We start from the raw sequence: 25681 nt of genomic DNA on the forward strand, positions 1-25681 counted from the left end.
TTTACTAGATTCCCAAGGGTCTCCATTTTTGGTTTCTATACTTTTTGGCATTGCCTACGTTGGAGAGGGGGAATAGGGAACACACCCAACACACACAATATTTGCCTCTCTATAGCCCAGGGATCCCACAGCACCCCTAACCTCTCAAAACACACCTTCAAATCGGCTTATTTGCACGAACAACTCCACCTTAGCATACAAAGCAACTACCTCACTCCTTGCACAAGAACACCCACAACACAAGTGCACCCACATTGCTTAACTCACCCGTTCCAACTCACAAAACACCCCTAATGTGCACTCTTGATAGCACCCTTCAAACTGCAGGCAAACCCTCTGCAAATAATGGTTAACACACCAAGAGTGAGAGAGAAGGAGGGGATTGGGGAGAAGCAATACAAGAGATTGGGCAAACGGTTGGTATTATTGCATAGAGGGTAGTACAATTGATGTATGCAGCTTCAATGGAAAGCTTGGCATCACACAAGCTTCAAGCTTTCACTTACTCACACAGGCAAAAAAGCCCTTAAATTTTCTCATTTACAACCTTTTATAGGGGTACCTCTAAGAGGCCCAAAAAAAGAAAAAAAGGTGATTTTCTCTTGCCGTGGCCTTCACTTAGAGCTTCTTTTAGTATTTTATTGCATTGTTAACACTTGGCCCAGTTTTGCCTTTGGAAACATGTACATGGTGTGCACACTTGCCCTTTGCACCTTCCACCTTGGCCGGCCAGATCTTCCCCCTTTTGGTCTTGCATCTGGCTTTGTCCCCTTGGCCCTCAACTTGTCCAGCTTTAGCTTTGCTTTATACCACTTGGATGCTTCCGGATTCTCTCTCTCACTCCCTGTTGTGGGGCTCACCCCTTACCTGAGGGGGAAGGCAATAGCGATATCGCTATTGTCCCCCTCCTCTTCCTTCAAAACTTTCGGGCCTTGAGAGCCGCGGGAACTCCCCCCATTGGGACCTGCCACGTCATCACCGGGCTCACGCCGTCGTGGGCGCCCTGCACCGCCCAGCCTCGCCGGCTACGCCGCTCAAAACCGCCACAGCAGCGCCCAACACGCGGACGCCATAGCTACGCCCAAGAGAGCTCCCCTCTCTCTCCTTTCTTGTGTGCTAATGGGAGGCCACGCCTCAACATATAATCCACGCACTCCGGGCTCCTTTCCTCGCATGTGGGGTTTGTCCCCCACCACATGGCGGCCCCAGGAGGCCTTAGCCTCTTAAGACTTCACCAGAACAAAAAAAAACCCATTATATTTTTTCTTAACCCAAAAACTTTGCCACCTGCCTTGGCCTAGCTCCCATTCTGTGCTCCCACCTTCTGTTGCCGAGCCGCAAAGCCTGAGTGAAGCCCCACTTTCTCGGCTCCTACTACCCTATCTGTATCTGCACTTTGACCCCTCGACATCCTCGAACCAAGCGCTTCAAAAATGGAAAAAACATCTGCGACCAACCTTGGACAAAGGCACCCCTGCTGTAACTCCTTGCTCTGGACTCCGTTTGGCGTGCAGTCACTCCCAACTACCTCCATATGGTGTACACTCTGCTCTAGAACCTCGTCGAGGCTCAGAAGATGCCAGATGGCATGTACTCCAATGCGGTCGAGTGGGCTCAGACCCAGCCCCCGGAAAAACTGTAAATGACCATATCTTGCAAACCGTGGCTCCGATCCACAATCCGAAAAGACGGGTAGGCTCCATGAATTGAGCTCTACACATCCATACCTCAAGATCCACTTGGGCCACCCTTCTCCAGCTGCCCTGTCCGGAAAAAAACTACAAACTTGGGCTCCGTAGCTCGGTTTGATGAGCCGTCTGGATCTGCTCCTTCATCACTTCAAGCTCTTCATTTCTGGACCTCAAAATTGCACTTTGCATCTCTTTCACCTGCTACCCCCATTAGCCCATTATGTAGTCTTCCTTGGCCTATAAGCCGCATCGTGCATACACTTCCGCTGCTACCTGTCATCCCATGAACTTCCTAGCTGCTCGAGTCCTTTGCCATGCTTCTGCTTGCCTACACACACTTGTCCATGCCATCTTCTAGCGTCGACATGCTTTGGCTGCACCATCATTGCCCACCCCCCTGTTGAGCATTTATGCTCAACCACATAAAAGCTTTATTACACTATAAACTGCAAAACCTGGCACACACTATGAGAAAACTCAAACCATATGTACAATGTTTTATTGCCCTCTATCACCTAAACCTTCAAGTGGGTTGCCCCACCCCCTGCATAAGAATCTGATGCACCGCTGGCACTAACTCCCTTTCAAAGTAGAGCTTGAGACGAAGACCATTTACCCGATAATTAGGAAATCGACCATCCAATCTGACTAGTGCATATGTACCATTTGGAAAAACCTGATGAACCCTGTAAGGCCCCGTCCACTTTTTCTTGAACTTCTTCAGAAAGGTGAAGTCAAGATAACTCTCGTACTTCATCACTAGATCGCCCTTCTCAATCTGCTTAGCTGGCAAATGTTGGTTGAACTTTGCTACCCTCCTTTCTCGTTGTTTCACATAAAAATCTGTCGCTGCTTCATGATCCATCTTCAAAGTTTCGAGACTCGTAATTCTATCCTGAAAAATATCTTGGTGAGTTTTATCAATGCGCCATAGACCTTTGAGAATCCCTAGCTGCACATGCACAGGCAGGACCGCTTCCTTGCCATAGACCAACTCGTATGGAGTGAAGTTGGTTGCCACCTTATAAGAAAGGGGGAAATGAAAAAACCACCAGCACATAAACTCAATGCCTCTATATAGCTCAGTGATCTCATAGCACCCCTATCCCCTGTTTAACACACACCTATACTCCCTATCTGCAAACCATTACTGTCCAAGCCCAATCCCAACCAACCCAAACTATATGCACTCGACTACAAAGCATACAATGACGGCTTCTGCCTTTGAACCTTCAAAGCACTATATTCTGCATCTCAAAAGTGGTTGACACATAGACTCTTGTCCGATCTCTCACATGTGCAACACCCACAAATATGTAACCCTATATCCACCAACACACATAGCCTTGCACAATCCCTTATACATAACACACTCGCACACAAACCAATCACATGTACTACAAACGGGAGGGATGCACTCAAATGCTATACACATAGAGACCAATCATAATTTTGATACACTTGGTTTCATTTAGAGAATGTACAATGATGAATTGGCGTAGACACTGTACTCCTTGAGCGTAGGATCCGACAAGTCTTGCTCCCAGCTTGCTCACAGTTCCCCACTATCACACCTCTTGGCCCTTTTACTGCCTCCATGTCATTGTCTTGACCTCCCCTTTATCTCTGCTCACGGGCTCCCTGATTTCCAGAGCTCCTACGAGCCTCCCTTTTGGTCGCCTTCGTGACCCGCCCTTTGATACCACTGGCGGCCACCTCAGCACCTCGTCCCTGGCTCTTGACGGCCTCTCCACTATGGCCAGCCCCTTGCAGCCTCCTCGACCTGTTTCTCCCGTTACTCTCGGCCCTTGGCTCCTCTTGCAATGGCGGCCCACCTCCTCTTGATGACGTTGCCCTGCAGCTCCTCCCTTCATGAGTGTCAACTGCGACGCCCCTGTGTCATGCACCAGCCCGTCTCCTCAAGCCCTCACTGGCGAGGCCTCTCCTCAACTCCTGTCGTTGCAGCCACGCGAACCTCGGCTCTTACTGGCCGTCCCTTCTTGGCCCTCTCACTGAATATGGCCGCCCTCAACTGCAACTCCCCGCTTCATGCAGTCGGCCACCACCCTTCACCTCCTTGCAGCCGGCCAATAGCGACCTTGCTATTGGTCGCCTTCCTCTCTATATACTGGCTTCCCTTTCACCACCTTCTGCCCACCTCTCCACTGGCGGCTCCCTGTAGTCGGCAACCTGTCGCCCTTTAAAAAAACTCCAGCCACCTTGTTCCTCTAAAACTGGCCCGCCTCTGGCTTCATGAAACTCTGTATGGCCTCACCCAGATGGCGCCACCACCCCCTTCATGCAATCTCCAAGTGTCGACCTTCCATCCCGCTCTGCTCGTCCACTGCAGACGATTTTGCCTTCTTTTTTTTTCTTTTAAAAAAATTGCACTTAAGCGGCCCTTCACACGGCCAAAAAACTCCGCATTGGCACCCCGCACCAACTGCCATTGAGCAAAATCATTTCCACAACCTCTCTTCTTTGAGAAGTAGCTTCGTAGCACTTACATAATCGGTCGCCTATACCAAGCTTTGTTGCACATAGCACTCCATATAAGAATCATTCTTCATGTCAAAGATCACTCTGTTGCATCTGGCCACAATTGCCTCTTTGGCCTTCAACTTAGGACACTTCTTGATTAGATGATCATTAGCTTTACAATAGTGGGCAAGAACATGTTGCATCATATAAGACCATATAGGGTAATTGTCCCATCCAATCTGTCCTCAACAACAAACATCTTGAGCACATCTGTGTTGTTATCAGCCATGGTAAATGTTGCACCTGATGTGAAAACTATCCAAAAGGAGGAGAAAGAAAGCAAGAACAACACGTGCTATATAGCACAAATTATAGAAGACTGTAAAGGACCTATTTTGTAGAAAACGGCACTAAAAGAATTTTGCCACAACATGACAAAATAGCTTGTAGAGTACTGCCTGTAATGGAAATGGAGACCGACATGAGCCCGAATGAAAAATCTGAGCATATTAAGCTCTTGAAGCTTACCCAAAATATTTCTCAACCTACGAACGCTCGCCAAAGCTCACAAAAACTCATGAAAGTGAGCAGGTGTGTGTTGGAGCTGCTGGTGACTAAGCCTGAGAGGATACAACCTACTCTAATACTGATTGTTGGAATTAGAGGTTTAGGAAAAAACACACATCGTGGAAAGGACGAAGGAAGCTCAAGGCACAAAATAGAAAGTGTATTACTTAGTGTGCAATGGAAAGATAGATAGCCCTAGAATGATGGGCGTATATACAATGCACGAGGAGAAATCTCATGGTAATGGAAAAAATGCCCCGGTGGTCCTAAGTGTGTTCAGACACATCATTACCACATGTATATGGTAACATTTGTGTCTCTTGAACTATGTTTATTGCAGCTTTGAATGTATGTTTGTGTGTCTCTTGAACTATGTTTATTGCAGACTTTGTGTATCGATTTGAATGTTTTTGGACTATTGCAAAATAGACTATTTTGTCTCACATCTTGGAAGGGACATATTGCAAGACGTTTACTAGGGATACTAAGTCCACAATGAAATTAATAGGTAATGGATACTTTTGACTGGCATTAGGTGTGGTGTTTACATGGATAAACAAAGTCCTGATGTGGTTGAAAACGGTGAGAATATGATTGGCTTGGGAAATCTTGATGGCATGCATGGCAAGTGTGGTTAGAGAGAGAGAGAGAGAGAGAGAGAGAGAGAGAGAGAGAGAGAGAAGATAGCAATTAGGACAAAAGGATCAAGAGCATCAATGTGTGTGTGTGTGTGTGTGTGTGTGTGTGTGTGTGTGTGTGTGTGTGTGTGTGTGTGTGAGAGAGAGAGAGAGAGAGAGAGAGAGAGAGAGAGAGAGAGACGGTTTGTGTGTGTGTGTGTGTGTGTGTGTGTGTGTGTGTGTGTGTTGGATATCATTGGGTAAGATTTAGGACAAATCCATACCTCATGCAACATAGAGTTCTAGTGATATTGAATAGAGCTTGAGCTAGGGTAAAGGGGCCATTAAAAAACCGGGTCCCTGTGCTGGGACCGGTCGGCTCCCTCGAAGAAGATCACTTAGCTCCAGTTTTGGGGACGAGATGAGGCGAATGGTGGACTGGTTACCGCAAGAGTTGCTGCAATTTCAACCGTCTGATATTGAGTTCAAGCCTCCTTGGCACGACAATGCTTCTTGCATCCCTCACTATCTCCCTATTTGGGGTCATTTTTGTTACACATGGATTTTTGTTTTGCATCGTGCATCTTGCGTGATTCACCCTTTGCAAGTTGCAGCTTCTATCTCTGGTAGCATTTGTGCATCAGAGGGGTGGCAATTCGTAGCCTCTCTTAGGTGGCTCTATATTTGGGGTTTTACCCTAATGAGGAGCATTTTAAGCTACAACCACAAAATTTTCCTTAGATATTTCCAAATGGAGCTCAAGAGATTTTGCAAGAAGAAAGGGCAATTGTGCAAAGTTGAAAGATATGAAATGAGCTTTGTGCACCTTTGTCATCCCAGGGCAACAAGTATTTGGTTAATAACAGTGCATTTAGAATGTGATATGCGTTCTCCTCAATCCTTCATTGAATATGGAAGTCTCTATATTTGGCACTTTCCAAGACTAATTTGTGGATAACGTATACACTTGAATATTACCATATTCCTTTTGCTCACCATAAAGATTTTTGTCAAATTTTTTAAATTTTTTTGCAGTACTCAGAGTAGCTTCATCTTGGTATACCTTTCAATTTCAACCTAGTGGGTCAAGACTCTCACTCGCTGTTGTTCATGAGAGCCCATAATATTATAGAAATTTCTTACAATGAGCAGCCTCAAAACGCATTCCCCAATATTATAGAAATGTATTACCATGATGATTTGGTTTGTTAACTTTGAGCAGCCTCGAAACGCAATCCGCAATATTATGAGTTCTCACAAACAATAATGAGTGAGAATCTTGACCAAGTTGAAACACTTTGGCCTCTTCTTTTTGATGGTTCAAAGGTTGCACCGTCACTTTCTTTAGAAGATGAAGAATTTGAGGAAGATGGAGAAGAGGGTGACCTCTTTCTCACATTTTTCTTGCCTTGATCTTCTTTGTCTTCACCATCACTTTCATAAGAGGAAGAGGATGAAGAAGATGGAGAAGAGGGTGTCCTCTTTCTCGCCTTTTTCTTCTCTTGCTTTTTGTCATCCCCCTTTGAAGTATGGTGTGGAGAAGTATGCGATGGTCTTCTCCATTTTGGAGGTGATGGAGAGTGTTTAGCCCACCGTCTTCGTGGAGCCATCTCCACTGAGGTGGCAGGAGACTCAATTCTTTCTCGTTCCTTCGGTGGAGGCTCTTGAGTTCTCCTTTGGAAGGAGATGCGTCATCAAGCAGAAAATTTTTGAGCCCTTCATAGGGATTTTCTTCTTCTTCCCGAATCGGAGAGAGACCTCTTTTGGAAGTCTCGCAAGGAGGCTTCCTAGGTGCTCTCTCGTCATGGTGGGGAGCTTGGAGAATCCCATGAGCACGGAGCTGCCGTTGCACTTCACTTTGGAGGGATGGATTGCCCATGGCTTGTTGAAGCCATTCTAACAACTTTTAGGTGTAAATGTTTTAGGTGTACTTTGGCACTTCAAGCCCTAGTTGCTACTCCTCTTTACCCCTTTAGAAAAAGCACTCAAGCTACTATACCCGTGGCTCGAATACCATTAATCGCAAGGAATAGAAGAGAGGCTCGCTCAACACCAAAACAGCACCGGCTCCTGTCAAGATTCTAATATCTCAATAGTGGTTAAGCCATAGGCAAAAGCCCCGTAGGACTCCACTAGTAAGACCATAGCTCTCTACGGTGATGCCCCGGTAAGTGTACAAAGGCAGGTGCACTGCAAGGCTGAAAAATCTCTATTCTACTTACTCACATGCAATTAAAAGTACCAACCATTTATAGCTAGCTTGAGGACCTCCCTTCTTGAGAAAGAAAAGAGAAACCTTGTGCTCTAATACCAACGTAACATTTAATGGCCTAGTAGCTTGTGTGTAGTGGAAAATATCATGAACATAGTGATCATTTCATTATAATAGATTCCTTATGAGATTAACAAGAGTGCTTGGGTGGAGAGAGAAACAAAAATCATAATACCTAGTTAGATAGCATGAACAATACTTCAAAAGAGAGAGAAATTAAGCAATTGACAACAGTTGAGGACCGGATTTGCATGGAGGCGGTCCCCTCTCCAAAAGGCTTTGTATCTTAGTAATTCGCATGGTAGAGGAGATGAGCATGCATTGAAGCTTGGCTCTTGGTTGGATTTGCATCACAAAGCCAAGAGTTGTTGGTGTAGGCATCCCTTCTGATCACAAGCTTAGAGTAGGTGATAAGCTTTCCATTAAAGCTTGAGAAGGAGAGAGAGTCTTCTTTACTTCACACATGAGCTAGTGTGAGTGTGTAGGTGATAATGCCTTTGAAAAATCAGCCCCCTCACTCTCTCTTGGTCGACCCCTCTTGCTATTTGCTCTTGCTAGCATCCTATTGGACCTCCCCAGGCTTAGCCAATGGTAATTAAGCAGCATAAGTGATAGCCTTCTGACATGTGTCCCCCTTTCCCCTTTTGTGAGAGATTTAGGTAATTATTTAATTCAACTAAAATCTCATCGGACCCCTTTGCCTCCTGGCCAATCAGAATCAGGCAAGCCATTGGGCTGTTGAATGCTCATTGGTCCCCTTGGGAGACTGTCCAATAGTCTTCTAGAGAGCTTAATTCTTATTGGTTCTTTTATTAAGTGTCTTTAAATTAATTAAACTAGATTTACTCTACCCTAATTCTCATCGGTCCACCTCCAAGGCCATACAATAGGAATTGGGTACACCTTCTGGGCATCTAAGATAGGGAGCTGACATGTCTCCCTCATTCCCTTTGTGTAAAGGGAGCTTGTGTGTGTGTGTGTGTGTGTGTGTGTGTGTGTGTGTAAGTTTCTCTCTCATCCCCTACTTGCAAGGCTCGCCCCCTCCTATATAGGGATTGCTAAAGACTTTTGGGACACACACAAAGCATCTAATTCCCCCAATGTTTGACCTTTGGACACAACCTTTGAATTTTGGAACCTTAGCATTTTGGAAGTCTTAATGGGCTGGACCTTAGGGTCTTTTAAGCCCATTGTTGCACTTGGCTCTTTTACAGAAGGCCCCCCCTTTGGATCCCTACTGTGGCCAATCTGCTAGCTTAACCAATATTCTAGCTTTTTCTCCCATGGCACTTCTCCATATTAAATGATCAGTTTAACATGAGAAAATCATTTAGGAGAATTAGATATTGATTATTATGACATAAAGATAGTATTGAAAAGCATTCTTTTAACAAACACACATCTTTAAACTTAAGACACGGGACTGTCAATTTAAACATTGTCCATAATAACCATGACCAGTACTCCTCTTGTCTCAAGACCACCTAAGGGTGAAAAAAACGGCACCCATTCATTATTCACAATCCAGAGTGGATAAACCCCCACCCAAGGTTCCGGGTGCCCATACACCAAACCAGTTGCCCATACAACCGGGCGGCTCCCCTAGGATAACAAAAATGGTATCCTAACTTATGTAGAAACATCAAGACATGACACGGAGTAGAAACTCATCGTTCATGGGGGTAACCGACTTATCCGTGGATGGAAAGCCATCATTATCATCAATTTATACCAAGGAGTCGGAGGTGTCTTGAGACAAGTTGTCTTAAGGATGATCAATCATATATTTCCTAATTCGACCATTTTTAACCCAAACAATTCTTTTCTACTTTATAAACAATTGCAGGTTGGTTTCTTGGAAGATACCTTTCATTTTTAAGCCAGTTTCACCTTTCCTAATTTCTTACTCCTTTTTTTCGTATGCAATGTTAATACTTAAGAAAAACTTGAATTATTTAAACTTAATTATAACGGAGACCCACCTGGGACTGATCTGGCATTTGTTGTGGCATGTACACTCTCATCAGTAGGCCTAATACTATGTCCGACTTCTTTGTCATGTGACGTTCTAGTTCTTTTTGGAGCTTCGTTCTCATCATCAGATGTAGGATTTGCTCTGGTCCTTTTAAGTGCTATAACTTCTTATTTCTTATAAAAAGGACGTCTAACCATTAGGTAAATTATCCGAAAGGTAGACTTAACCTTTGTATTCAACCGTAACCCTCCAAGGTTCAATTTGTAGTCTTAATTGGTAAATTCTTGATCTAGTAATTTCTTATTTTCCTATATAGTTATGATAAATTTTTTCAAAGATTTCGTAAGGGTTTTCTAAGCTATCCTATTTTTCTTATAATTTTGTATATCTTTTTCCTAATTTTCCCATCGGATTTTAAGCTTTGAATCTGCTTATTTTGAGCTTAATATTTATTCTATTCATTTTCTCTTAAAGATTTCATTTCCTCAACTTTATATCATAGGTCTACACTTATTTTCCTAAAAACATTTGACCGCAAAGTCTATTTATTTTAATAATCTTTTGCTAAAAATAGGACTTTTGATCAATTATAATTTCCTAAACTCACTAATCAACTATGGTTTAATTATCACAAGTAAATAAGGATATTTTCGACCTCTGGTAAAAAAAATTTATTTTCCAACTTAATTATCTAATTTCCATCTTTAGTTTTTAGTTAAAATTAGTATAATTTGACTTAGATAAATATCTATAATAATTTATGGACCTTGATATAATTTTCATGACCTCTTTATCATGTAATTTAATTCTGATAAATAGAATGTAATCATATAACATGATTTGCTAATGTGCCCCTTTAATTTATCCTTAAAAATAGTGTTTTTCTACTAAGATAATTAGCTAACTAACTATTTGTGGTTAAGCTAATTATCACGGGTTACTAAAGCTATTTTTTCAGTTTGAAAATTATCTCAGATCTTTTAAGTCTAATTTGCTAATTTCCCCCTTTACTTTTCCCTTAAAAACAGTGTTTTTCTACTAAGATAATTTGCCAAACTAATTATTTGTGGTTAAGATAACTACCATGGGTTTTCTAAGATTTTTTTAATCTTTGGAAATTATCTCAAAGAGTTTTAAACTAATTTGCTATTTTCTCGTTTAATTCTCCCTTAAAAATAGTATTTTTCTACTAAGATAATTAGCTAAACTAATTATCTATAATTTAGATAATTATTATGGGTTTTCTAAGATGTCTTTTACCTCTAAAAAATATCTCAAAGCTTTTTAGTTTAATTTGCTATTTCCCCCTTTTATTTTTTCTTAAAAACAATGTTTTTCTATTGATATAATTATTTAAACTAATTATTTGTGGTTAAGATAATTATCACGGGTTTCTTAAGATCCATTTTACCTCTGATAATTATCTCAAATATTTTTAGATTAATTTGCTATTTTCCTAATTTTATTTTTTCTTAAAAATTGTGTTTTTCTGCTGAGATAATTAGTTAAACTAATTGTCTGTGATTAAGATAATTATCACAAGTTTTTTAAGGTGTGTTTTAGATTTGATAATTATCTCAATGCTTTTAAGATATTAAGTTAAACTAATTATCTAGGGTTAATATAATTATCATGGTTTTCTTAAGATATATTTTATCTTTAAAAATTATCTCAAAACTTTTTAGATTAATTTGATCATTTTCCCCTTTATTTTTCTCTTAAAAACAGTGTAATTTTGCTTAAATAATTATAAAAATTATTCAAACAATTAAAAGATAATTTTCCTAGCATAGTTACTATCTAACACAGCTCTGATACTTATCTCATCTTAATCTTAGTTTAATTTGATATAATTATCATTAATTTATGGTTAAAATGAATAATTTCAACCCTAATATAATATAATATCTAATTTGATTAGTATCCGTAAGCTTAATCTCAATAATCAACAAAGAATTTAGAATTAAGAGAGAATTTTAGAGTATAAATATGTTTAATCTTCTTAATTATTTAAATTAATTAAGAAAATGTAAATAGATTAGCATAATTCTGCTAATTAAAAAGGTTTAGAGCTAATTATCGTTGATTAACCAACTAGAGCTTTGCTCTCTAGTGATTCCTAAGTAGAGATCCCTCTAGATGAGAGAGAATTTGCCAGGACTCCGTGTCTAATTTTTTTGTGAAGAAGGGGGTCTATTTATAGCTTTTCAGGGGCCCTAGGCTGTTTCTTGCAGGTCCTGGCACCTCAAGCAAGCCCCTGGCTTCCAACTAGCACCATCGGCTACTAAATATGTCCTAGGCAGGTTCATCACAACCCCACACAACCCCCTCAGCTTTCAGAATCGATTTTTGCTATTTTTTTTTACTTTTAATGATTAAACTTGGAAATATCTGCAATTTCTAGAACCTTAGGATACAAAGTGTTTAGCAGTGATAATTACTGAAACCATTCAATTTTACTTAACTAATTAAATTCATAGTGTAACCTTTCAGAGCCCGTAACTTTTCCAGATTTTATCGGAATTCGGTTCTGAAAAATTCTAACCATAGTAAAGCTCTGGTTAGGGTTGCGGAAATACCAATATTTTCCATAGTTGGATCATTCTACAGTATTTTCTTAACAACCAAGTTAATTTGATCAGGCTTTGTACAATTTCTAAGGTTTCAGAAACTCAAAGCCTTACAATACATAGGCATAAAGTGTCTGCAACCATATGTTGTGCAATGGCGAGAACACTACCCTCACATGCACCAGCAAACATGTACCTGTCAGTGTGCTTGTATCTTATTGTTGAAGACGAGGTAGACTACACAAAATCGGCACTAGGAGTGCCCAAACAATGCACGAAGCATGTGCATACACATAGGTACAAAAGTAGCTATGTCCTGAGCCGCATTCGAGCGCCGTATATAACCATAAAATGGCTGCAAAATCTGTAAAATTTCAGCAATGCAAAGCTGAAAATATCATGCACAAAATGCCTACAAAACCTCCTCAAATGTCTCCACTACCACCTGTATAAATGGGTATGCATCTAAGTGTCAATCCGAACCCGCACATGGACCCCTTTCACATGCAAAACACGGATATAAAAGTCCTCAACTCTCACCAATGTATAGCTGAAAATAACATGGAAAGAACACCTGCATATGGCTTGCAACAAGCCTCCCACCCGTCGTGTGTACCGACCACTAGTCAGGTTGCCCACACATGCATACATGCACATGTCTATGGCTGAATATTCAGCAGTGCAAAGCTGCTGAAAACCTTGAAGTATGCCGATGCCGAAGAAAATCTATACTGGAGAGTATGATGCCAGAGAGGATGATGACGAAAAAGTGAAAACCGGAGAGCTCGATGTTGAAAACCGAAGCCGATGTCGAGAAAAGAAAAAAAAAACCGATGTCGAGAATGTCGAAGTCAAGGTCAATGTCAAGGACGATGCCGGGTGTGCACACACACTCTGTGTGTGTCGATGTCGAAGAACGCATGTCGTATATCCGGAGTCGGAGAGACGAAATGCCGATATCAAAGATGTTGAGACCGAGAAAAAAACTGATGTCAAGAGCGATGTCGGATGTATGTGAGAAAAGTGCCGGGCTAGACTATATCCTTGCCGAAATCAACCCCTTCTCTCTCTTTTTGACGCCGATACGAAAAGAGAGAACCTTCTCTCTCTCTCTCTCTCTCTCTCTCTCTCTCTCTCTAGCACTTCTAAGAAGCCCACGGTGCTGCCTTGTGCTGTCTCCAAAAGCTACAAACAATTTGCTGCGTTTTTTTCTTTTGTGTGTAGCGCTACTTGCTTCAGAACCTTAGCGTTAAAAGATTTAATGCAAATCTTGTAGTGATGCAAGGCTTCAAAGAAAATTGAAGCTAATGCTTCAATCCCCTTTCCTGTAGAGTGTCAAAAAAATCCTCCACGACTGTGTTGCGCTACCTTCAAATTTTCCTTAATGCTTCTTGCTTGCTTCAAGCTTCAAAGGTTCACCATAGCTTTTCCTATTGAGTCGTGCTCCTCCAGATCTGTGTAAATCTACAAAACTGCTCTAAGGCCTTGAGCCTTAGCTCTAAGCGAAACTCATGCACGCGCCTGTCGGACCCATGATACCACTTGTGAGTGTGTGTGTGTGTGTGTGTGTGTGTGTGTGTGTGTGTGCGTGCACGCGCGCGGATGCATGCGTGCGTGCACGGTGCAGTGCATGCGAGGAAGGGGAAGAACACGAGTTGGTGGGTGGAGCAACCTTAGGAAGTAGTGACGAGGAGCTCCTTATTATTATATGTAATGAATAATAAGGATATGTACACACGTGGATGAGCGGCTGGACATTGGACGTCCGGGCAGACAAAAGGCGGAGTGCCTTTACCCCAACAGTTGTACCAATCATTGGTGCTCTTCTAGTCACCATCCAAGGATACCATGGAAAGGCAGACTTTCATATCGTTCGATTAGGGTATTGCAATGCTCTTCTGGGCATGCATTGGCATGACAAGAACGATGCTACCATCCTGATCTAAAGCCATACCATCACTTTGGTGCAAGAATGACAAATCTTGTCTTCAACCATCTCAATACCGTTTTTGGACACAAAATGTCCCAAAATTTGTCCCTTCCAAACCATGAATAGTGACTTAAAGGGATTCATACAAATCCTCTTCTCTCTATATTTTTTGAATACCATCTCCAGAATTTAAGAAATGCATGTCTTCAAATCACAAGACTATGCAATCATCCACAAAAATTGCTAGAAACTTATACAAGAACTCACTGAAAATTTCCATCATACATTGCTAAAAGTTTAGTGGAGCATTACGTAGATCGGATGACATCACCAAATCCACAAAAAGCTCCACATTCAATAATGAACATTGTTTTTGCGTGATCTTTTGGTGTTATCTTCAATTTTTTATAATGTTGGAAATAGGGTTGCAAGGAGACACACACACCTTGGAGAAGATAAAGCTCAAGGCACACAATAGAGAGTATATTTCTTAGTGCACAATGGAAAGATTAAGTTAGCCCTAGAGTGATGGGTGTATATACAATGCACGAGGAAAAAACCTTCCAGTGAGGAAAAAATGCCTCAACAGTCCTAAGTGTGTTCATACACATTAGTACCACATATATATATGGTAACAATTTCCCCCTGGGAGTGATACTGTGAGCAAGAGCTAGCACCTAGTGTATACACATGTGTTCATACATTAGTACCACATATATATATGGTAACAATTTCCCCCTAGGAGTGATACGGTGAGCGAGACTAGCTAGCACCTAGTGTATAGGGAAGTGCCATGCCCTAAGGAGATGATCAATCCACAAAGGGAAGTAAGCCCAAAGCTTTGTGGAAAGCTTTGAAATTCTCACGGGGCAATGCCTTTGTGAAAAGATCTAGAAGGTTTTCCTCTGTCAACACATAAGCCAAGTTGATCTCTCGTGCTAAGAGCCTCTCTTTGACATAGTGATAATGCATCACGATGTGCTTTTTGTGAGCATGAAAAATTATGACATGCGAGTGTGCACAAGTGGTTTTTGTTATTTATGTATGTAATATGAGGCACGATACTCAGTTGTAGTCTCATAGGTCAGTAGATTTATGCATAGCTCAAGGTCTAAGCATTGGCAGGCTGTCTAGGAATTTTTTCTACTTGAGTGGAGCTTTACATTTTGGCTTGTTTTATCCCAAGGGGGTATCCTTGTCTCTAGATTTACATGTTTTCTTGGACTCAGATTGGGCTGGTTGTTACAACATACTAGTGTCCACAAGAGGTCTTTGTTTCATGCACAAAAGTTCATGCATATCATGGTTGAGTAAGAAGAAACCTACTCTAGCCAATTGTTGTGAGGTTGAGTACATGGCAGTCTTCATAGCTATAGTTGAGTGTGTATGGCTCATATGCCTTATGGGATGATTTGGGTGTTGAACATGACACTACCAACATCATCTAAATTTAAAATCAGAGTGCATTGGTAATTGTGTCAAGAAAAAACTAGCCCAATTTGAGTCCAAAAGTCATGTAAATCTGGTGGCAAGGATCCCCCCTTTGGATGAAACATTCCAAGATTAAAGTGCCACTCAAGTAGCAAAAAATCCTCTTTACAGACCCTTCCAATGCTTAGCACCTGGGCTATGCATAAATTTTCTAACTCGTGAGAGTGAAAACCAAATATCATGCCTCATATTGCATACATACATAAGGCATCCAACAATAGTTTGATAAAGAGTGACATCAGCAGGATCATCAGCAACATGAAGACTCGGTTCAAACTTGTTTCCATACGAGTAGCGATAATGTCCAAACTTACATAGTAATGTCTCTATGTATCTTGTTGACACAAGGCAACATCACCATTATAGTGCTTAAACAAGTAAACCCACTTCATACCAATGGAGAGGAAAATCACATAAAGCCCATGTGTCATTTTCTATAAGTGCATCATATTCTAATTGCATGGCAGCCATCCAATTTTCAAAATTATGTGCTTCATAAAAAGAAAGAGGTTCCTCCACATCACATAAACTAGAAACAGTCAAAGCATAACAATCTGATGCATAAGTTGCATGCCAAGGATCTATATAAGGGGTATGAGACTCCCGAAAACGGCCACGGGAGGGGACCCCCCACCTAGACACGCTAGCCTCACTCCACGCACTCGTGCACCGTGGGGGCTCCGCGCAAGGTTCCCCAGGGCACGCTATGACCCTTCGTGAGTGCGGGGGAGCCTGAGGCTACGTGGGGCTAGGGACCCGGAATGCAAGACCCGCGAAACACACAACGGCGATCGAACCACGGAACGCAACCACGCCCGAGCCGGTCCCGTCCGAGCCGGGCCTCTTTGAAGGCAACTCCGCCCGAGCCGGTCCCGTCCGAGCCGGGCCCCTTGAAGGCAACTCGCCCGAGCCGGTCTCGTCCGAGCCGGGCCCCTTGAAGACAACTCGACCCGAGCCGGGCCCCCTTGAAGGCAACCCCCTTGACCCGAGCCGGTCCCGTCCGAGCCGGGCCCCTGAGCCGGTCCCGTCCGAGCCAGGCCCCTTGAAGACAAACGCACCTTGACCGAGCCAGTCCGTCCGATCCAGGCCCTTTTTTCCGCAAACGGGCCACCACGCACCTTCCGCATGACGGCCCAACCTCCGGGTCGTCACACTTGGTATCAGAGCCAGAACGGCCCCTTCTCCACATGACGGCCCCAAGCTGGTCCCGTCCGAGCCGGGCCCCTTGAAGACGAACACCTCGACCCGAGCCGGGCCCCTTGAAGACAAACGCACCTTGACCCGAGCCGGTCCCGTCCGAGCCAGGCCTCCTTGAAGGCAACTCCGCCCGAGCCGGTCCCGTCCGAGCCGGTCCTTTTCTCCGCAAACGCGCCCACCACGCACGTTCCGCATGACGGCCCAACTACCGGGTCGTCACACTTGGTATCAGAGCTCCAGGCCCCCGTTCCAGAGCTCCAGGCCTCGTTCTCGTGACGCGCCCAAACCCCGGGCTGTCACACCCTGTCCCATGACGCGCCCAACCCCCGGGCCGTCACACTTCAAACACAAAGGAAAGATGCGAGCCAGACAGGGCTCTTTATATAAAAATCAGAAAGAGAAAAACGCGATGGACTAACTCAACTTAGTTCATCGCGCCCGGCCACTTTTGATGGCCCATGCTGAGCTGAAGACCCATTCAAGTCTACAAGAGACCAAAAGGGCACCGAGCTAGCCCTCCAAATGACGTCCACACAGGGACTAACAGGGATCAGTTTGACGATTGAAGATTCAGCCAAAGCCTTCATGGTGTCATGACGACCAAAGCGACTTCAACCTAAAGACTGCATCTAACCAAGTAACCTTACCCGACTCAAGATTCAGCGATTGGAAACCAAAGCTGGTGTCAGCCTAAGTCTACAACGTGCGTCAAAATGACGGTAAGTTTCCTTGCAACTTCGCAAGGGCTGCATTGCGACGGACTCTTCTTCCAATTCGACTTTCTAAGAAGTCTCCGCGCGGGCCAACGCAGCAGGTGGCTCTGCGCACTCCGGGTTACCTTTTGGGGAATGCTCAAGTATGGGGAATTCTACTTGGGTATTCAAAGCATACATTTTTCAGCCTTCTGCCAAAAACCACAAAAAATACACACACTTTATTCCAAAAACTACAAAAACAAAGCATGCTACATACTTGCATTCGGGTACAGTTTTCACGCACTTTGCACTATATGCACCCCTTAGACCTTTGGCCCATGCATAGCCAAGCTCTCTTTCCCCTTCGTTCGACGAGGACGTCAAACTTTCTTCAACCGGGGGTGTATATAAGGGGTATGAGCCTCCCAAAAACGGCCACGGGAGGGGACCCCCCACCTAGACACGCTAGCCTCACTCCACGCACTCGTGCACCGTGGGGGCTCCGCGCAAGGTTCCCCAGGGCATGCTATGACCCTCCGTGAGTGCGGGGGAGCCTGAGGCTACGTGGGGCTAGGGACCCGGAACGCAAGACCCGCGAAACGCACCACGGCCGCCAACCCACGGAACACAACCACGCCCGAGCCGGTCCCATCCGAGCCGGGCCTCTTTGAAGGCAACTCCGCCCGAGCCGGTCCTGTCCGAGCCGGGCCTCTTGAAGGCAACTTGACCCGAGCCGGTCCCGTCCGAGCCGGGCCCTCTTGAAGGCAAACCCCCACGCCCGAGCCGGTCCCGTCCAAGCCGGGCCTCCTTGAAGGCAACTCCGCCCGAGCCGGTCCCATCCGAGCCGGGCCCCTTGAAGACAAATACCTCGACCCGAGCCGGTCCCGTCCGAGCCGGGCCCCTTGAAGACAAACGCCCCTTGCCCCGAGCCGGTCCCGTCCGAGCCGGGCCCCTTGAAGACAAACGCACCTTGCCCCGAGCCGGTCCCATCCGAGCCGGGTCCTTTTCGGATCACCTGAACAAGTATGACTAGACAATGCATCCAAAGTATGCACCAACCATTTTGGCATACCTCAAGGCTCTTCATTCTTAGTCCTTTCAACATCAAGTACATCATGGACATCTGCATCAGTAAAAGGCTGATCTATAGCATTTTTTGAAACCCCCATAGGCTATACATTTGCCTCATTGGAATTTACATTCAAGTGTCCACCATTAGAAAGAGACAACAAAGTTTTATAAAGGTCCTGTGAGCTTACAGTACTCTCTGGTACATGATAACAAAGGCTGAGCAAAATCTTCCACAAACACAACATCTCATGAAACGAAGGTACGCTTTGTTTGCAGATGGTACAACTTGTAACCTTTGGTTTTAGTACTATAACTAACACAAATGTGTTTTACAACCATATCATCCAAGTTTGTTGCGTTTGTGGCACCAAAGCATAAACCAAACAACCAAAAACACGCATGTGATCAATAGATGGCTTTCTATCAACCATGCTTCATATGGATTCATAGATTTCAAAGCTTTCGTAGGACACTTGTTAAGTAGATAAGTGGCACACATGATAGCCTCAGGCCAAAACAAATGTGGCAAAGCTTGACTCTTGACCATCTTCAGACTTCAAACTTAGATTTAAGCGGATACACCCATGCATGTTTGGAGTGATCATCAATGAAACTCACGAAGTATAGGTAATTGCCTCAGGATGGAGTTTGCATAGGCCCACAAACATCACTATGCACAAGTTGCAGTCTACATGTAGCCCTTACTAGAAGATCCTTTGGAAACTTCAAACACTACATGTTACCAAAAATACGAACTTTACAAAGATACTTTGAAGGTGCTTCAAGAGGCAGCAAAGAAGAAACCATATTAGATTTCTGCAAGCGTAGAAAATTTGCAGAATTTAGATGCCCAAAACGTGCACAAATTGACAGACATGCATCATGGACAGAAGGATCATAAGTGCACTCTACACTAAATGCCCACTCTGCATCTACATCAACATGATATTAGGAAAAAAAATGAACCCCAAAAGAGCCTTGTAAGGGTTCCTAATTTTAAGGGATTAAGGTTGAAAATGTGTGTGATTTAGGAGACAAGGCCATTGAATGAGGGTATTCTCATAGGCCTTTTTTAGGCTGTCATAGACTTTTTTTAGGTTGGAATAGAGGCTAGGGGGGAAGATAGGTATATTCTCTCTCTACCCATAAGAGTGGTGGTCCTTATGAAAATAACTACCCTCCCCCCTTTCTTTTGCCACATCATCAAGGGAGTCCATAGCCTCAACCCAAAAAAACACTTTTTTCCAAAAAAAAGTTCAAAAAAACCTCACTTTTACTCAAAACTTCTCCCCAACCTATATGTATACCCAAAAATCAATTTTCTCTCTTAAAATCTCCCTGCTAGACCTACAAAATATCAAACTTTCCATATTTTTTTATTTCCCTCCAAAATCACTCCCCTCGCTCTCACTCCTCTCCCTCTCTCTTCTCTCTCCTACTTTTCAGCACACACTCTTCCTCCTTCCCTTACAGGTCCACTCCATAGCTTTGTTGCAACTCTCCCCCCCATAGCCCTCCTCTCCACTCCGTAACTCTCCTTTAACTCTCCATCTCATAGCTCCCCACTCCAAATCTCTCCTCTCCACTCCGTAGCTCTTCTGCAGCTCTCCATCTCATAGCTCTTCACTCCATAGCTCACCTCTCCACTCCGTGGCTCTGCTGCATCTCTCCACTCTTGCTTGAGTCCAGTTTTAATGCCCTTTCCATGGAGCTAGGTGGCATTACAAACTTCCCATCCACAACAACAAGATCGTCAAGTTCAAAAATGGTTTCTCTACATGTTCGGCTGCCAAATGACTTCGCACCGTCAAAGCATCATTACTTGCAAACTGCACAACAACGTCGCGGTGCAAGTCACACCAATTTGGACCTTTGGGTGCATGGTTTCCTCTACCCTAATGATCCAACCATCAATGTGTATTCATTATTCAATAGGATTGCTTCATTCTTACAATATGTAGGTAGAGGGGAGCAGGTCTTCTTGGATACTGCAAGCGATTGTCGACTATTGGAGCTGATAGCGTGCAATGGTCTTTGCATCAATGTCAATTTATTTCCCACACCACTAGTGAATTGCACAAAAGGATCATTCATGTAGAGGAGGAAGTGGCGGAAACTCTTAAGCTTTGGGTGGAATAGAAGGATGCTAAGATTGTGAAGCTTGAAGATAAGATCCTACATCTTAAAAAGACGCCCTTAGGTGCAACAAAACGTAAGAGGAGCTTCAATGCCATAGAGACTTTATCCCCCAAAGACAGTGCTAAAAAAAGAAGGGTTACAACTACAAGGTGCATTTTGCTACGCTCCACTCTGTGCTTTTGTGGTAATGTTTTTGTCCATTCTTATAGGAATTTTGTGGTAACTTTTTTGTTCATTCTTGTAGGAATTTTATCCAAGAGCTGTGTGGTGGCACAGCTAGGAGGATCGCATCCATTTGTTAAGTTTGTGTCTCAAGAAATCGGATGTCGTAGCCCTTTTACGAGCACCAAATGCAAGACATTTAAACAATGCTATCACAAAGGAGGTGATGTGAAAGTTTTCAAATCTTGTGAGCGATGTTGATGTACAGAAGGCTTATGATGAAGTTGGAATTAGTACTAAGGGATACTTTGCCTTATATGGTCTCCTTAAGGATGCTTAAAGGCAAAGAGGAATTATTGAGAATGTTTTTCCTATACCACTTAAGGTCAATCTTGCTAAGAAGGCCTCGAACAAGGATGTGTACTTTTGAATAAGAGGCTATTTGCATAGAGGAGATAATGCATTCATCCATCTACCAAGCGATCAAAAGGAGTTAAAAAACGTACCAATGCAAGCGTAGGTGCAGACAGGGTGGACAAGGGATTTCTTACTCAATGTCAAATAATATGTTTGTTGATTTGAAAAGGCTTTAAATGGCAATGATACATTTTTATGGTGTACCACCTAATGGTAAGGCTATAGTAATGCAGTCTTTTTTTTTCAAATTATGGTTTTCCTTATGTTATTTTGGACATTTTGTAGTGCTAAGTTCAAAGTTGGTGTTCGTGCTCAAGCTAGACAAGTGTCAGATTGTGAAGAAACAAAGACTAGAAAGGATGAGTATTACTCTCATGAACGAGGCATTATTTCATGCAAAATGTACAACTATGAACAAGGATTGTGCACCATCTTTCATTGTGCAATCGGAGAAAGAAATTTGGTGGCTTGGTTCAAGATGAAAAACAAGACAAGGTTGTGGGAAGACTTCTTGGATGGGACATTGTGGGCATATCAAACCACATATAGGGAGTGCTTGCTTGGATTTTTGAACACATTCCGTGGATAACAAATGTCATTAAGGCACAACTAGCTGGGGAAAAACTCCAAGTAAATGGCATAGGGGATTTTGAAGTTGACTGGCACTTATGTGGCGATTTGAAAACAATCAAGTGAATATAGAGTGCAAACAAGGGGCTGTAGCTATGTATCCTTGTCCATTTTGCATTAAGGGCTATAAGGGGAATGCACACAAAATTGCAATAGTCAACAAAACAGAGAAAGAGGACAATTCACAAATTACACGTGAGTGGGAGCATTCGGTGCTACGATGCCCTATGCTGGAGGAGCCCAATCGTGCCACAAAAGACAGTGAATGGAACCCTATAATTAACTTCCCTCTCAAAAATGTACATTTTTGCACACTTCATGCTTTATGCGTATCTTTGATCATTTATTAAAGCTTCATATTGATTATGCCTTTATAATGAAGCCTACAGAGAGGTCGCTTGACGCTATCTCAAAAGTGGAAGGGCTCTTAAATTCAATAGGTTGTCATGGGACCAACACCTCCATTGTTGCACATAATAATAATGCAAGCGCTCATGAAGTGGCCCAACTAGTGTCCATGAGTGGACTAAAGGCAAGGAACTGAGGGTTTGACCCAAGGAAAGTAGTGCTGCTACCGGAACATCAACATCTGAAGGTGGATGGGAGTTGTGGAAGGATCTTTGTAAGTATACAATGGACAGTGATAGCAAATCAAGTGTTGTGCTTATCCGACAACGTGTTTGGGCAGTATTTGACAAGATGATGAAGATACTACGGCTTGCAAGCAAAACAAGTGAGCAACGACAAGAATTCCAAAATGTGATGGTGGAGTTCACAAAGGTGGTTGTCACTGCATGGGGTGAATCAAACATTACACACTATATGGTGAGCGCTTGCTATTCTGACTTGGTATGTACTATGCTTTAGTTTTGATCATCGATGTGTTGTGGCTTTATGGGCTTCACATCCTCTATGCCCATGGTGCATACTTTTTGAACATGTATGGTTCTTTAGATCTTTGGAGCATGCAAGGTATGGAGAAGTCACTCTATCTTGTCAAGGGTGTCTACTTCAAGAATACAAGACATAGAGGGGGTTTAGTACGCTCATGCTATCTTCAAGCAATGTTCAACTAGTTTTACCGTACTACCTTTGGGCACAAAGTGTCAATTGAACATGCAAGGTCATCGTGCTTAGAAAAAGAAGCATGTCGACTTGCCCATGTTCATTCCTTAGATCACTCAAGATCCTCACAAGGTCCAGCCTGACATGAAGTGTGGCGAGCATCAAGGACTAGGGTGGGAAAAGTTTGGGCCAAGAGGTAGTAGATGTATTTAAAATCTCACGATAATGGCAAATCCATTGCACTTGGATGCACATGTTATCCCCATAATCTGAGCATTACAACCCTCTCTTTTTGTGTTACAACCCTCTCTTTTTTTGGATTGAGTGTTTTCATTGTTTGATTGTTTACACAATTTTACAAGTATACATTTCTCTCTCTGTGTGTTTGAATAGTTCTCTACTTTCATGTGTTTTTGAAAAGATTATTTTCTCATGCTTTTAGCGGCTCTTTTTCACCATGTGAACCCACCCTTATATGGCCACCTTATATAAAGAGAGAAAACCCCCCCATCACAAACACATAACACTCCCTGCCTCACCGAATACCACAAGCTCTAAGAAGCCCCCCAAACACACTTTCCAGATGATGGCAAGGATGAAACAATTTACAAAGAAGAATCCAAAGACCAATAAGGTGTGCAGAGAAAGCAGAAGATTCATGTAATTCGGCAACTAGAAGAGCTAGCTGACTTGGAACGCAGAGAGACGGACACGTCCAATGAGCATCCATCGTGGAAAGGGGAGGACAACCCAGTGAATCATAGGGTGGGCGGAAAGACATTGCCAAGCCAGATGTGCACAATGCCATCTGGCCTAGGTCGCCAAACTGTGGCCAAAAACTGTGGCGAACAAGTCATTGCCCAGGGGCATGGGTGTCATGCCTTCTGATCAACCCAACAATGATGAGTAAAGTAGTGATGAAGATTATGATCCGAATAAAGATTCCCCCGAGCCACCTCCCAAGTGCCATCACAAGTCAAAATTCTACCAGAAGCCGCAAAGAGCACGGCCACAAGGAGCTCAAAGGCCCCCACAATGCTAACCTCAAAGAGCACGATGGTTCTATCGAGTGTGCTAAAATTTGGCATTATCAAAAGATAGCGGACCCGCTTATCAAGAAAGCACCATTCGCATGGACATGTAAGGAGGTGCTACAAAGCTACAACATAGAGCTCCGAATGTCTGTAGTTGCTCTTGAATCAATTCAGGAGGCTGCAGAGGCTTATTTGGTTAGTTTCTTTCAGGACACGTTCTTATGTGTTGTCCATGCCAAGCGTGTAACAATCATGGCCAAGGACATGCAACTAGCACATCACCTAAGGCATGAGTGATACTTTCTGACGTCAAAAAATCTTTTTGTAACTAACTATTGTATTGGAATCAAGTTTGCTTTGGAACCCTTGTACTAGATTCAAGTGTTCTTGGGAAGTCAATGTATTTGCACTTTGCGATTAATACAATCATGTCTCTTTTTGTCGCTCTATGTAAACTTGATGTCTACATTTAGTGTCTATATTTGTCTACATTTCTTTTGTTAAATGGTTGAAGGTGAGATGATAATCAACTGTATAAAAGGTTCTCCATATGGCCTACATATCTTAAATGATGGCAACTAAGGCTAAAAACATTTCTTGACTGGCTTGAAATTGTCCATTAGGTAAAAAAATTTCCCTGCATTTGCCAGGATATGGCTATTTTGGTCAAGTTGGTTGTGTCCACAAGTTAGCGAGATTTGGCTTGACAGCAGGCTTGCGGGGCATTTTCTCGTTGCCTTGTGGACACATCCAATTTGGCCTAAATTGCCACATTCAAGGCACCTCTAGTAAAGAAATGTAATTTATATGCCAATCTTTGGACAAATGTTTTTTCAATGTACAAAATTAACATTCAAATAGTTAATACAGATCATAAATGATAAATTTCTCACAAATTTCCTGGTCATTGAACATGATCAAATCAATAAATTGAACTTTGCAAAAGATCATGAACAAGAGATAATTTCATTTAAAAAGCTTGTACATCCAGCTTAACTATCTTTTGATAGGAGGTGCTTTGTGATCTCTCTACGACGTTCTGCATCATTGGGTAGAATGGATGTAAGCATAGAAGTAGCTATAGCTTGGGCATTGTCAACCCCCATGGCTTGACTAAGTGCTATGCGTGTCATGACCTTGCCGTGAAAACCAATGCCAAAAGTGGAAATCGCAAGTGATTTTTTCACCATAATAATTGCATGGCTTGTTTGAGGGATGGTGGCTAAGCATAGGAGTTTACTTGCGGCGACCCACAAAACAAAATGGCCTTTGGCGGAGAAATCCTTGTGTATGATGCACACATCCTACATTGGTAGTTTACCAATGTAGTTTGCAAGAGCTGCTTGAGGCCCAAACAACGTACACTCCCCCCCCCCCCCTTTTCGGCTAGCCCATAGGTCCATGTCCAAAACATCTTGCAAAAATGGAATTAACCAAAAGCAAAGAAAAAGGTTGAATATCAACGTACAAGATTCTTAGTATTACCTCTTGTTTCTTATCTTCATCATCCATAGTTGGTGTGGATTCAAGGTTGACAGAGGATTTTCTCTCATCAACTTTGCGGGGGCTCCGCAAACCAGGCGAGTCGGGGCAGATAGAAATTTGGTTGGCAACAACCTTGGCTTGTGTTGCAAAATAAACTCCTCGTTTGTGACTTGGCTCTACTTTGTAGCAAGA

The 25681-nt window shown here is 43.1% G+C and overlaps 1 protein-coding gene across 1 annotated transcript; it reads left to right on the plus strand.

The window, feature by feature from the left end:
• The first annotated feature begins 426 nt into the window (after positions 1 to 426).
• LOC147426112 (uncharacterized) lies at positions 427 to 3912 on the plus strand. Its single transcript, XM_086498472.1, has one exon. The coding sequence runs from the start codon at positions 454 to 456 to the stop codon at positions 934 to 936; it is 483 nt and encodes a 160-aa protein (XP_086354598.1). The 5' UTR covers positions 427 to 453; the 3' UTR covers positions 937 to 3912.
• Positions 3913 to 25681: the final 21769 nt, after the last annotated feature.

The sequence above is a fragment of the Adiantum capillus-veneris genome, chromosome 24 (assembly GCF_014529385.1).
Source record: "Adiantum capillus-veneris isolate H3 chromosome 24, ASM1452938v2, whole genome shotgun sequence".
NCBI lineage: Eukaryota > Viridiplantae > Streptophyta > Polypodiopsida > Polypodiales > Pteridaceae > Adiantum > Adiantum capillus-veneris.

Excerpts from the sequence above, each read along its gene's own strand:
- LOC147426112 (XM_086498472.1), top strand. The coding sequence starts at position 454 with ATGCAGCTTCAATGGAAAGCTTGGCATCACACAAGCTTCAAGCTTTCA.